This window comes from Grammomys surdaster, unplaced genomic scaffold (genome assembly GCF_004785775.1).
Source record: "Grammomys surdaster isolate TR1022 unplaced genomic scaffold, NIH_TR_1.0 66, whole genome shotgun sequence".
NCBI lineage: Eukaryota > Metazoa > Chordata > Mammalia > Rodentia > Muridae > Grammomys > Grammomys surdaster.
In genome coordinates this window covers 14596703-14609316 of record NW_021604568.1, presented here as the reverse complement: position 1 = coordinate 14609316, position 12614 = coordinate 14596703, and the positions used below count along the sequence as shown (strand labels likewise).

At 45.6% G+C, this 12614-nt stretch overlaps 1 protein-coding gene across 1 annotated transcript in view; it reads left to right on the top strand.

The window, feature by feature from the left end:
- Positions 1-5943: 5943 nt before the first annotated feature.
- LOC114628490 (guanylate cyclase 2G) overlaps positions 5944-12614 on the top strand; it is a 37921-nt gene continuing 31250 nt past the window's right edge. Inside the window, exons 1-4 of the mRNA XM_028776375.1 lie at positions 5944-6336; positions 8617-8965; positions 10705-10814; positions 12475-12614. The exon at positions 12475-12614 is cut by the window's right edge and continues 17 nt beyond it. Of these exons, the coding sequence (XP_028632208.1) occupies positions 5944-6336; positions 8617-8965; positions 10705-10814; positions 12475-12614 (992 nt within the window). The remainder of the gene's footprint in view (positions 6337-8616; positions 8966-10704; positions 10815-12474) is intronic.

Sequence of the window (12614 nt, the reverse complement as noted above, 5' to 3'; positions counted from 1 at the left end):
GGCTGGAAAGATAGCTCAGTGGTTAAGAGCACTGACTGCTCTTCCAGAGGTCCTGAGTTCAATTCCCAGCAACCACATGGTGGCTCACAACAATCTGTAATGGGATCTGATGCACTCTTCTGGTGTGTCTGAAGACAGCTACAGTGTACTCACATACGTTAAATAAATAAATCTTTAAAAAGGAAAGAAAGAAAGGAGGAAAGAAAGAAAGGAAGGGCCCTTGCTCTAAATCAACAGGACCCAATAAGCCCTTGAAACCAGATGTCAAAGTGGCCACCACCGTTTCCCTTCATCAGAGGAATGGAAGCCCTCCTGCTGCTGAGCGCATTTACCCCAAGCCGTGCTCCACACACTTGCAGGGCCAACGAGCTGCACGTTCGTGACAATCTCTCCTCCTACAGGGCTTCCTTCTTGATGATCTGTTATGCCATGAGGTGCTATAACTCCACTCCAGGTCTCCAGTCATCCCTGCGTCATTGGGGGCTTCACAGAGGACAAGAGGAAATCTGAACCCACAGCCTGGTGTTTGCAGCTCTTAATTTCTCTCAGTTCCAGCCACTGACAGCAATCGCTTGGGCATGCACTATCTTGAGGTCACTTGTTCATTTTTTTGTGAGAAGCGTTACCCGAAGATGTGAAGATGTGCAGCTGGCTGACTAGAATGGTGTTTGCACAATAGCAAGAAGAAGCCTCCGCCAGACAAGGTTCATGAGCCCCTACCCATAACTAAACAGTCCATTTCCTTTAAGAATTGTAAGCCCTGGTAGGTTGAGCACACTACAGTGGATGGCTCCATACCAAGGAATATATGGGAAACACAAACTGGATTCACAGGAAGTATGGCCATCACCCAGGGGCCAGGAAAGACAGTTCACAGAGAAGATGTATGGTTTCACTGTCTAGGACTGTGACTTCAAGCTACCAGTGGTTCTCAGGCACTTGTAATAAAGTGAGCCTACATTGAGACCTAACGATAAAATATAAACTGAATTTGGGGACTATGGCATGAAAAAAATAACAAGTTTTCAAATGTTAATTACATGTTAAAACGGTAATATTTGGGATGTAAGTTAGTGTTCTTACTGCTCTCACTGTGTGTGTGTGTGTCTGTGTGTATGTGTGTGTGTGTGTTGGGTGCATGTGTATGTGGTGTGTGTGTGTTTGTGTGTTGGGTGCATGTGTGTCTGTATGTGTGCACATACATGGAGAAGCTAGAGGTTAATCTTGAGTGTTGTTCTTTAGGAAGACCCCAGGCTCCTCAGGCTCCTCAGGCTCCCCAGGTGGGCTAGGGTGGCCAGGCTTCGAGCCTGATGATTCATCCGTCTCAACCCAAACATGCTAAGGTCATATGCTCCCGTCAAAGCACACACCTTCTCTCACAGGAGTGAGGGATCAAATGCCAAGCCTCATGGTTGTATGGCAAGCACTTTGCCAACTGGAGCATCTTCCTGATTGGCTTTCACTTTTTAAATACATCAGCTAGGAAGATGCCAATGACAAATGTGCCTTGCATTGCATAGTTTTGGGATGATGCTGTCTATAGAAGCCAAAGGTCCTCTGACTCAATGCACACAGAACAGTCATACATGCTGATGTTTATAACACATGGAAACTTGTCTACCTGAGCTTTCTCTTTTCTTTCTGGTGACCAGCCCAAGCCTCGTTATCTGTGATGCATCATCACTGCATACGCATACACATTAAAAGCTGTGCCAGCAATGCCCGTTACCTGCCCCCTCTGCCTTCTGCAGAAGTGGCAGGCAGCCTTTCCCTGCAGGATAACCCAGTCAACAGAGACGATCTGGACCGTAACACAGTCCTTTGTTGAACCGTGTTGTTTACTGGCTGTTGCCCTGTGCCAGGCATTATGATGGGTGATTTATGTCTAGTATTCATTTTGCTGGTCACGTAAAGTCAATCCGGCTAATTACAGACAAGGAAGTTGAGGGTTTAGGCAACCCTTAACTTGTCCAAACCAGCTTGTGTCTCCTCCCACAGCCTGCATTCACAAAGGTTCTGCTGCACTGCCTCCTACAGGAGTCTAGCAGTGTGGGCAGGCTCCTGGGTGTCACAGCTCTGTGTGCCACAGCAGACCTAGAGGTGGACCAGCCTCCCTCTTCCCAAGTACTTAAGGATGCCTTCTGCTTTACAGCTCTGGTTCCCTGAACTTACAGCATGGGGTGAGCCACCCCGAGGGCCTGGCTGGAGGGTTAATCCAGGGCCTTTAACTGGAATTGGGAGGAAATGCCAGGAAATGGGAGGCCCTCTGTTGTCCACAGACAAGAGGCAGATGAGGGTGGAGAAGTCAGGAGGGACATCCTGCCTGGTGTTCTATGACTGCCCAGCAGAGAGCTATGGGCCAGACGCCAAATGCAGGACACATGATTCTCTCCATTGGCACAGATGGGGAAACATTTTCTCATGAGTCAAAAGCATGTTATCACCAGAGATACAGATACAATCAGGATACAGTCGACTGGCTCAGTGCTTGGGGTACGTGACAGTAGAGAAGTTTGTGGGGGATGGGGAGATGGCCCTGTGGGTAAGAGTGCTTAATGTGCAAACATTAAGATCTGAGCACCCATCTAATAAACTGAGCATGGCTGCACGCCCTTGTAATCCTAATGTCAGAGGGCAGAGACAGGCAGGTACTTAGACCTCACATAACACACACACACAGACACACACACACAGACACACGCATACCTGAGGTCTTGGAGGCCTGGGATGATCAATGGTACAGCATTTGCCTATCACACCATTAGCCTTAAGTTCAATTTCCACTTGCCAAGAAAAAGAAGAAAACATTTTTGGGGAGAGGAGGCAGTAATATGTTCGGTTCACAATATATGTTTGAATAAAAATATATTTTTTAAAAGATCTTGGAAAACCTAAAGTCACAAGAAAGTCGTATACAATCACTTACCTCTCTGTTGATCCTTGAGTTTGGTTGGCTGTCACATCCCTAAACAGCCAGCTTCCTATCCTTTTGCTAACTTCTGACAGACAGTCTCTGTGCCATGGCTTTCAGGTCAGCAATCCCGGAAGTGGAATCAAAGACTATGAAGTAAATATTTAGAATTCTGGATTTTAGGACAGTACAACAGGCTAAGTTTGGATTCAGTTGATAGCTAGGAAAAAACTTAACTATTGAGAGCATTGACCAGAAGGCCCAGACTTTCAAAAGTGCCTGCTTAGGTGTCAAAAATGCATTCCCTGTGGAAACTGGTGTGGTAGGTGAGGAGTGGAATACCGGGGTAGCTGGCAGAGCCCTCGGGAGTGGGGAAGGATTCCCTTCCTCTTGTGTGGAGTCTTTTGGGAATACGACCTTTCTGCCATTAGCTGTCAGTCAGAGCCAACACCTGAGTCTCCCTCTTCCAGGAGTGATGGACATTGTTTCTAAAGCAGTGGTCTTTGAATCCTGAGGAAATTGTTCTGTTGCAAATCCAAGACATGGGATTCCCCCAGTGACCATAACTCTTCTGGCTCCCCAAACCCTCACTAAGGACCAAGCCTAAGGATCCAGTGGGAAGTTGGCAGTTCATAACCTAGGCAGCTCCTTTCCTTTACTCCAGGGATGGTTAACATAAGGCATATGCCTAAGGGGAACCTGTGAGCAAGGTCTGAAAGAGAACTCACCCCTGTCACTCGGCATGCCATCCCATAGAATCCTGTTCACAGGTCTCTCTCCTAGATACCCACTGCACAGAGAAGCAGACAGGCTCCATGCAGTCAATGCCTCTGCCCGTAATAGGCTAGGAGATGCACGTGCACACATCCCACTGGCTGTGTCTCCCACACGCCATCACATTCCAGGTAAGCTAAGTTCCTTTTTTCGTCTCTTTTTCTCTTGGAAGGTAAGTTTGAGTGGACTTATTCCTGACCCTTCCCATTGAATTTTTCTGAATTCTTACTAAATTTGAGGTCTTAGGTTGAGTATGTAGTCTCATGGCACCCACACAGCGGCAGTCTGAGAGGGAAGGTGTCATACTCATGTGAAGCTGAGGAAACCAAGATACAGCACGATCCGACTTGCCCAAGGCAAAGGAGGCCACAGGATTGGAAGAGTTTGTAAGGATGGAGTTATTGGGTTCAAGACTTTGCACATTGACGCTAAGAGGAGAGAAATAGTCTCCATGTTCTGTGGGGTTTGTGATGTTCGTTTTGAGTCAAGCCTGGGCTAAGGGTCTTTCAAGGATTACATCTGAAGGGAGAGAAGCAGTAACCAGCCATTCTTTCCTTCCTCTTTGTGTAGATTGTCAGGGCAGCTCAAATCTTGGTCACTGAGACCTAGCGCATCTAAAATAAACAAGGACCTCTATTAATACAGAGAGCACATTCTGCTTCAGAAAGTCTGAAGTGGGGCCCTAGAATCTGTGCCATCAGGAGAGAGTAGTGGTTTGAAACAGGAAATACTGAGGATCATAGCAAGTCTATCATTGTTAGCATTTTGTCTAAGCTCCGCCCCACAGTTACCTGGCAACAGCCAGATATACCTGACTCACTATAAAAGGGGCTGTTTGCCCCCTCTTCTGTCTCTCTCTCTCTCTCTCTCTCTCTCTCTCTCTCTCTCTCTCTCTCTCTGTCTCTGTCTCTACTATCCCCTCAACTCCCCTCCCCATGCCCTGAATAAATTCTATTCTATACCATTGTGTGGCTGGTCCCTCAGCGGGAAGGGATGCCTCAGCATGGGCCGGCCGAGGCACCTCCTTCCCCACACCTCACCACACATCCACCAAAACATATTCCTCCTCTCTCTCTCTTTTTATGAACACATCAATCATGCTAAAATATCTAATTGTCAGATGAATGGGAGAAACCAGGTTTACCCAGATAAAAGCTGTGGAAGGTAGGAAGTTGGCTGTTTAGTGTGGATGTGCCTGGGAAATGTCTACGCCATCTTTTCTGGGATGGCTGTGGCCTTCCAAAAGCCTTGTCATCCTTCTCATATGTCAGACAGCAAAGAGCAGGCCACCCCCTACTCCAGTCTTCTTGCCATGATCTACACAGAGAGAAGGTCCATATTTATCCAGTACTAATTGACCCATGCTCCTCTAAGCCCAGGTGAGGGAGAGAGGCTATGCCTGGTTGGCAGTGGCATTAGTTCACTCACTCTAAATGTTTCTATAAAGTGGACTGAGCTTCCGTTGTCCCTATGTTAAGCATCATCAGATCTAATTTTGGTGTGTTGTATGATTGTGTATGCGTGTTCATATACGTGGAGGTCATTAGATGTTTTCTACAATTTCTTTTCAACTTATTTTTTGAGACAAGGTATCCCACTGATTCAACTAGACTGGCTGACTAGCTAGCCACAGGGATCCTCCTGTCTTTGCCTCTTTCATGTGGGGATTACAGGCACCGTCACCATGCTCAGCTTTTAAAGTGTGTTCAGAGGGTTGAAGCTCGGGTCTTCCTGCTTGCACAGTGAGAATTTTACCAACTGAGCTGTCTCCTCAGCTCCTATAACTAAAATTGATGGGATGGCTTTTTGTGTCAGCCTTGTAGCAGGGGCTAGATTTACATGGCTTCTTGTAATCTTCCCCATACCACTTTGGAGAAGACATGAACCAACTATGTCCTAGGTCATACAGTTAACATGAAGAACAGTTAGAATTCTAGTACAGGCTTTCTTACCATGTGAGTAGACTTTGTGTTGTCGCATAGGGTCTTGTGATTTGTCCAGCAGCACAAAGGCCATCAGTGTTATCCTTGGGCTAACATCCAGGGGCTTCTTGACTTTCCACTTCTGCCTGTTTTCTGTAGCTCTGCTGCTTCTGTATTGTGTTAGGACCTGCTGAGAAAGAACTGGCTTCTGTTAATTAGTGACACTGACTAGAAAGCAAGCTATGGTCTCTGGGGACTCTTCACTCTCATATAAGTTCTGGGCATGAGTGGTCAAGAGGCTTAGCCTACCAGAGTTGTGTAATGATACTTCGTTAGATGCTATCCATGGCTTCTAGGACACGCTCTGATTCTCCACCAGAATCTAGGCTCTGTGCTGGGGCTGAAACTCATGCAGATCATCCGTCTCTGGTTGTGATGCTCTTGGTTGTTATGCTGGTGACTTGTCTTGAAGCTGCTAAGCTCACCGTGGGGTTCCATGCCCCCTGGAATATCTCTCATCCATTTAGTGTGCAAAGGCTGGGGCCAGGTCTCCAGACTGCTATGGACAAGCTCAACTCAGAGCCAGTGGGTCTGGGGAACGTGAGCTGGGAGTTCACTTACACCAATTCAACATGCAATGCCAAGGAGTCCCTTGCAGTTTTCATCGACCAGGTCCAGAAAGAACACATTTCCGCTCTGTTTGGACCAGCATGCCCAGAGGCTGCAGAGGTAGAGTATGTAGTATTCTAAGAATATTGTCTGAGTTTCTACTGAAAGGAGTGAGCATACAGATAAAGACACAAAAACATTCATCTCTTCTTATTGATATTTTACATTTTTGATTAAAAATTTAATTGTATATATTCATTGCACATGGTACTGCATTATATAAGGATATTTTCAGATGGGTATATATTATATAGTTTCATTAATCTCTGGGTAAAAATCATAACAATTGCTGTCTAGGTCTTAGTTTACTTTTTTTTTTGAGACTATGCAACCACAAAAGTTAATGGTCTTTAAAGACTTTGGAGGAATGACTAGGTCACGTGCCCTTCCCCTCCTGCTTGTTTGACTGTCTTGTACGTAGATTCATTGCTTCTGATGTTGTCAGTCACTTGGTTTGGAGACTTTGAGACTGACACCAGGGCTTGTTTTTAAGTATAACATCATCAATTGTTAAAGGAGGCTTTCCTTTGATGTGTATAATAAATTATTCAGGGATGCTCAGAGCAAGCTGGAGAGGATATGGCATGACAGATTGTTCTAAGCTACAGCAAATGAAGAGGACATGCAGTTTGTGGTTAAAGGGATCAGCTTAGTCAATGTCCTTGGGTGTCGTGCCATCGGAGAGAGGATGGGGATGGTGACTAAGAGACCTCACTTCCACAGTGCAGCGGGACGCTCTGTGACTGTTGGTGTAACACTCAGGTGGCCTTTGAAATATCCACCTTTCTGCATTTGATGTCTCTCTGGTCAGCTAAACCCTACCCTTACTTCAAGGTCAGTTCCAAGTGTCCGGGCACTTCTCACTCTGCTTTCAGCTTTCCCGTCCACAGCACCTCAGTTTGGAGGAATTTATCATTAATTTGTTTGAGTGTGTATGTGAATTTGTCTCATTTTTTTTTGTAGGATGTCAAGCAATGAAATACCTCTGAAATATTCTAGTCTGAATAGCAGACTAGAAAATACTCTTTATTTTCCTCCAGGCATTGAATTTTACTATTGCTTAAGTTCATTTGTTGTATAATCTTTATAGAGGAGAGACTGAAAACCCATACTCATTTGATAATTTATTCCAAATGAATATTTTGAAAGGTAAAAAAAAAAAGTAATCGATTGCTTCCCTTACTGCCTATAAATGTACATCTATAAATGCTATAGGGCATAATGCTTTCCGGGACTATTTCTGTAGTCTCAGCTCCCATGAGGGGCATAAACTTCTTTAAGATAAAAGTCTCTGTAGGTCTTTGTAAAATGTACTATCTTAAAGAAAACACACAAGAAATGAGTGGATGAGTTTAGGAACCATTTAAACGGGGCCTATGGCTTCAGTTCTAATCTCACTACACTAGTCTCACCTCCGCTACAAATACACCCCTGTACCTCCGCTACACATCTCCGTACTTCCGCTACACATCCCGTACCTCCGCTACACATCCCGTACCTCCGCTACACATCCCGTACCTCCGCTACACATCCCATACCTCCATCATATTCCCATCTTTAAGTTGAGAGCAATGACTGTCTGTATCCCTGAGAAACAACTCTAGAAGCTTAAATGAGTGCTCAGCCCTAAAGGGGACATCTACGTCCTCCTCCTCCCCTCCAAGCTCAGAGATCACCAAGGACCGATTCTAGGAGCCGAAGACGGTGAATGGCTCCAACCAAACACTGCTCTCAGAACTCAGAAGGAATGCACAAGACGTGTGTGTGAGATCAGGCAAGGCAAAATCTAAACACGGAGGGCGAGGTGGTCAGAACTCCCCACTCCCAGCTGAGAAAAGATTGGCAGTTGTTAGCGGCTGAGAGAGGCAGAGTTAGTTTTCTTCAAGGATGCAGCCTCTGAGAGGCTGTCTATAGATGGCCCCATACCCATACGTGCCACTGGACTCAGTGGGTTAAAAAATAAAATAAAATAAAACAAAATAAAATAAGATAAAATAAAATTGTCACGAAGTTAGAAAGGAATAGTAGGGGAACAGGGGAGAAATTGGAGCTGAGTGGGCATTGATCAAAACACATTTTATGCATGTACAAAACTCTCAACCAATTTAAAAAAACAACAACTTGGAAACTATTCCAATTAATCAGGTTTGATCACAGGTGCGTCCTGAGAGCTTTAAAAGTAAAGACAGAAATGAACATGAGAGTTCTTAACAGAAGGACCAGAGCATAGCCAGGGCTTGAGGAAGCCTGGCATTCATCACTCCTGTCCCCTGAGTCCCCGGCAGGCACGGTGCCTGAAGTGTGAGTATCACGGAAAGCTATTCTCTGCTCGCTTTCAAGGTTATTGGTTTACTGGCCTCTGAGTGGAACATCCCCGTGTTCGACTTTGTTGGACAAATGGCAGCCCTGAAGGACCACTTCTGGTGTGACACCTGCGTGACCCTTGTGCCGCCCAAGCAGGAAATCAGCACTGTGCTTCGGGAAAGCCTGCGGTACCTGGGCTGGGAACACATTGGGGTGTTTGGAGGCTCCTCTGCAGGTTCCTCCTGGGAGGAAGTGGATGAGATATGGGAAGCTGTTGAAGACGGACTCCAGTTCCATTTCACCATCACTGCCAGCATGAGATACAGCAGCAGCAGCTCAGACCTTCTGCAGGAAGGCCTCAGGAACGTGTCGTCTGTCGCCAGGGGTAAGTAGGCAAGAATCTCCCTTTGTTCATCTTTAGAAATTGTTGTTTAGAAACAGCTATGAACCTGACTTTATACTTATTGTCTTATAAGTTTCTTTATTATACATATGATATCTATCTATCTATCTATCTATCTATCTATCTATCTGTCTCTTTATCTCTGAGCATGTGATGTGAAATCTTGGATGTTATAGAGTTATACTGTACAGAGTAAGTTCTAGAAGCATAATCCCGCAAAGCTTGGACTTTGTTACTGAAAACCCAGGCTTTGGAGACAGACATACTGAGTTTTTATTCCAACCTCCTCATTTTTTAGCTGTGTGTTCATGAGCAAGAATCTTAACCTCTCTGTGCCATAGACACCTTCTCTATTAAATAGAGAAAACATCATACTTCTTTCCCAGGAAGGTTGGGACTAAATAGGGCTATATGTGGGAAGGTTTTAGAGCTGAGTTTGGATAGGTAGCTGGCCAATATAGGTATCTGGCAGTCGTTGATTTTGAGGTAAGGCTTAGAATACCCTGATTAACTCCTTTATGTTCTTCAAATCAGCACATGCTTCATGGCCATGACACCCATGCTCACTCTCCACCCAGCACTCGTAGGAGCTTTTCCTCAGCCTTCCAGACTTAGTCTCAAGTTTAGGGAGACCTTCTCTGAACACTTCCCCACCACACTGGGATCGGATCCTTGTCTCTCTCTGGTTAGAGTGTTCAGTCACCCCCTAACTCTTCACCCACTCACTGTCTGAGAATCCAAAAATGTCCTCCATAGGTTCTCATGTCTGATGCTTGGTCTCCAGCTGGTGACTATTTTGGGAGATTCTGGAATCTTTAGAAGATGGGGCCTGGCTTCAGAAAGTGGGTCACCAGGGGTGTATTTGGGGGTTACCCCTGGTTCCAAGTCCCCTCCTCACACCCTCCTTCTTGTCTACTGTGAATGGAGCAGTCTTCGCTCACATGCTCCCAACACAGTGATGTCCCACCTCAGCACGGGGCCACGTGATGATGGACGGGTATCTCTGAAACTGTGGGCCCAAATGAGCCTTTCTTCCTCTACAGTGTTCTCCAAGGTATCTGTGAGTGATGAAAAGGAGTGGCTTATGTTTCCCTAACAGTGGGACAAATGGCTGATGCTCCCCTGACCGTGGGTTCCATTCTGTCTTGCTCACAGCTGTTTCCCATGAGCAAGCCTGACACACACGTGAAGCTTAGTAGATGAAGACAGTACCTTGTCAACCTAAAAGCTAAACTGTGTAACCTCAGGATGGATGACGGTGTTACTGAGTAGAACCAAAGCACGTGGTCATTTCTCCCCTTCCCAACACAGAAAATCCAAGTGTCCTTGACCTCAGCTCCTCTTTTACTTCCTCCAAATTGATGTGCGGCTGAGGAGTCACAGATTTGTGGGTCAGCCAAACAAAAACAAGGCCGAGAAATGATCCCAACCACCCTGGACTCGTATACTGTGGTGGTGGAAGACTGCAGCAAAGTGTAACTTCTTAATGACAAAGGTTGAAAGTTGTGTATCACAGTTTCAGCTTTAATATGTCCTACAATGGCACAGTCATTCCTATTTCCTGATGTATGGTCCAAGAAATAAAACGGTTGCGTCTTGTCTGCAGTGGTTTTATCTTAGACATAAAAACAGTGCTTCTGCGTGTGTGGGAGAGTGTATGATGCACATGCACACGTGTGTGTGAACATGAGCAACTGGCGGACTGTTTCCCTTTCTTCTAGTCATCATCCTAATCTGCAGCTCGGAGGAGGCAAGGCGCATTCTGCAGGCTGCAGCGGACCTGGGTCTCGACACGGGAGAAGTTGTTTTCATCCTCCTGCAGCAGTTGGAGGTAGGGGTTGGTCAATGGCTCTGTAGTAGAGGTAATAAGAACTGCAGGGGGTGGGGGGCAGGATGTGTTTAGGAACCAGATACTCACTACACCTCTAGGAGTCAGTACCCTCAAGGGTGGTCTTAAGGCCAGGGCTGGGGTTACAGCTCAGTCAGTAAAGTGCTTGACACACATCTCGATCCTTAGAATCCACTTTAAAAGGCTTGGTGGCCCACACTTGTAATCCCTGTTCTGGAGAAGTGTGGAGTGGGTGGCTTCCTAGGTGGGCTTTATCGTTACCCAGTCTAGCTTACTTGATGAGCTCAGGCCACTGAGACACCCTGCCTAAGTGACATCTAAAACAACACTCAAGGTTGACCTCTGACCCCCATACATATGTGAAGACTTAGGTAAGACCAGTGAGGTACCCGTCTCTGATCTCAGCACTCCCAAGTTGCCCAACTACTGTTTCAGACTGAGTCTTTGTTTGCTTATTTGTTTGTTTGTTTTATCTTCTGTAACAGAATAAGAAATGGAGGCCCAGAGAGGTGAAATAGCCTATCCAAGGATGCACACCTACTGTTTGTGTGTGTGTGTTCTAGCCCAGGGCCAGCCTCAGTATCTGTGCATACTACATTAAAGGCATCTGAAGGGGCCACGTGCCTTTTGTTCACTGTCTGTCTACAGTGTAGTTTACAGTCAGTGGGTTTTCCTTTCTAAAGTGGACTTGTTTTGTATTCAGAAGGAACTACAATGGAGCAAAGTCATGTAAAGGGAAGCAATAGTGATTGTATTCCTCCTCTTTTGTCAAGAAGCTGCCTCGGATTTCTCTGAATGGCTGGAATTCTGTCCCTCTCTACTTCCCAGGGCATCCTCTTCCCTCCATTTGTTATTGCCCTTCCCTTCTTCGCCTTCCCCTCGTCTCTGCTTGCAGAGGGAGGAGAGGATGGGGCAGCCCTTAGGATTTGCATGGAATCCCTTCCAGCCCTTCCTTCTTCCTTGCAAAACTATGATAGTCAGTTCCAACTGGTTTATAGTACGGGAAGAACACACAATGTAGAGTATACCATGAAGTGTTCATATAATATCACCCTGCTTCTTAAAACAACACAGAAATCCTTTTTGATAAAAAGATTTTCAGTTAGGCTTATGCTATAAAAAAATCAAGCTGCAGAGTAACTATATAATGTAATAATATCAGTTATGTAAAGAACACATACTTTGTATATGTACACACACACACACACATACACACACACACACACACACACACACACACATGTGTGCCTCTAGACATGCTGACACTGGGGAATTTAGGATCCATACTTGTCAGAGCAGATTGACATCTAGATGCTACTGACGGCAATAAACAGTGGAACCGCAAAGCACAATGGGACCAGGTGGTCCTACATGTGCTCCTTGGCAGTTTTTGCTGTTACATAAGCTTTGTGTTTTAGCTACTCGGTGCCCGAGTGTGTTTTTCCTTCTTCATTCTCTGGCTTCCTTTCTACTGCTTATGTGCTAGTTATAAAACATGAACCTAGTATTGCAGAACCTTCTGGAATTATTGTGTTTCCAAGAATTAGCATACAACAATTTAAGTTCAGTGCTGCCTTGAATGTAGTTGGGCTCCATGGGTCATTTCCTACATCATGGTGACATTTACTTTGTTACATTTTAGAACAGTTTTTGGAAGGAAGTGCTGACAAAGGACAAGGTGACACGCTTTCCCAAAGTCTATGAGTCTGTGTTTATCATCGCGCCCAGCACCTATAGAAGAGGCACTGATGATGATGGCTTCAGGAAGCAAGCCTACCAAAG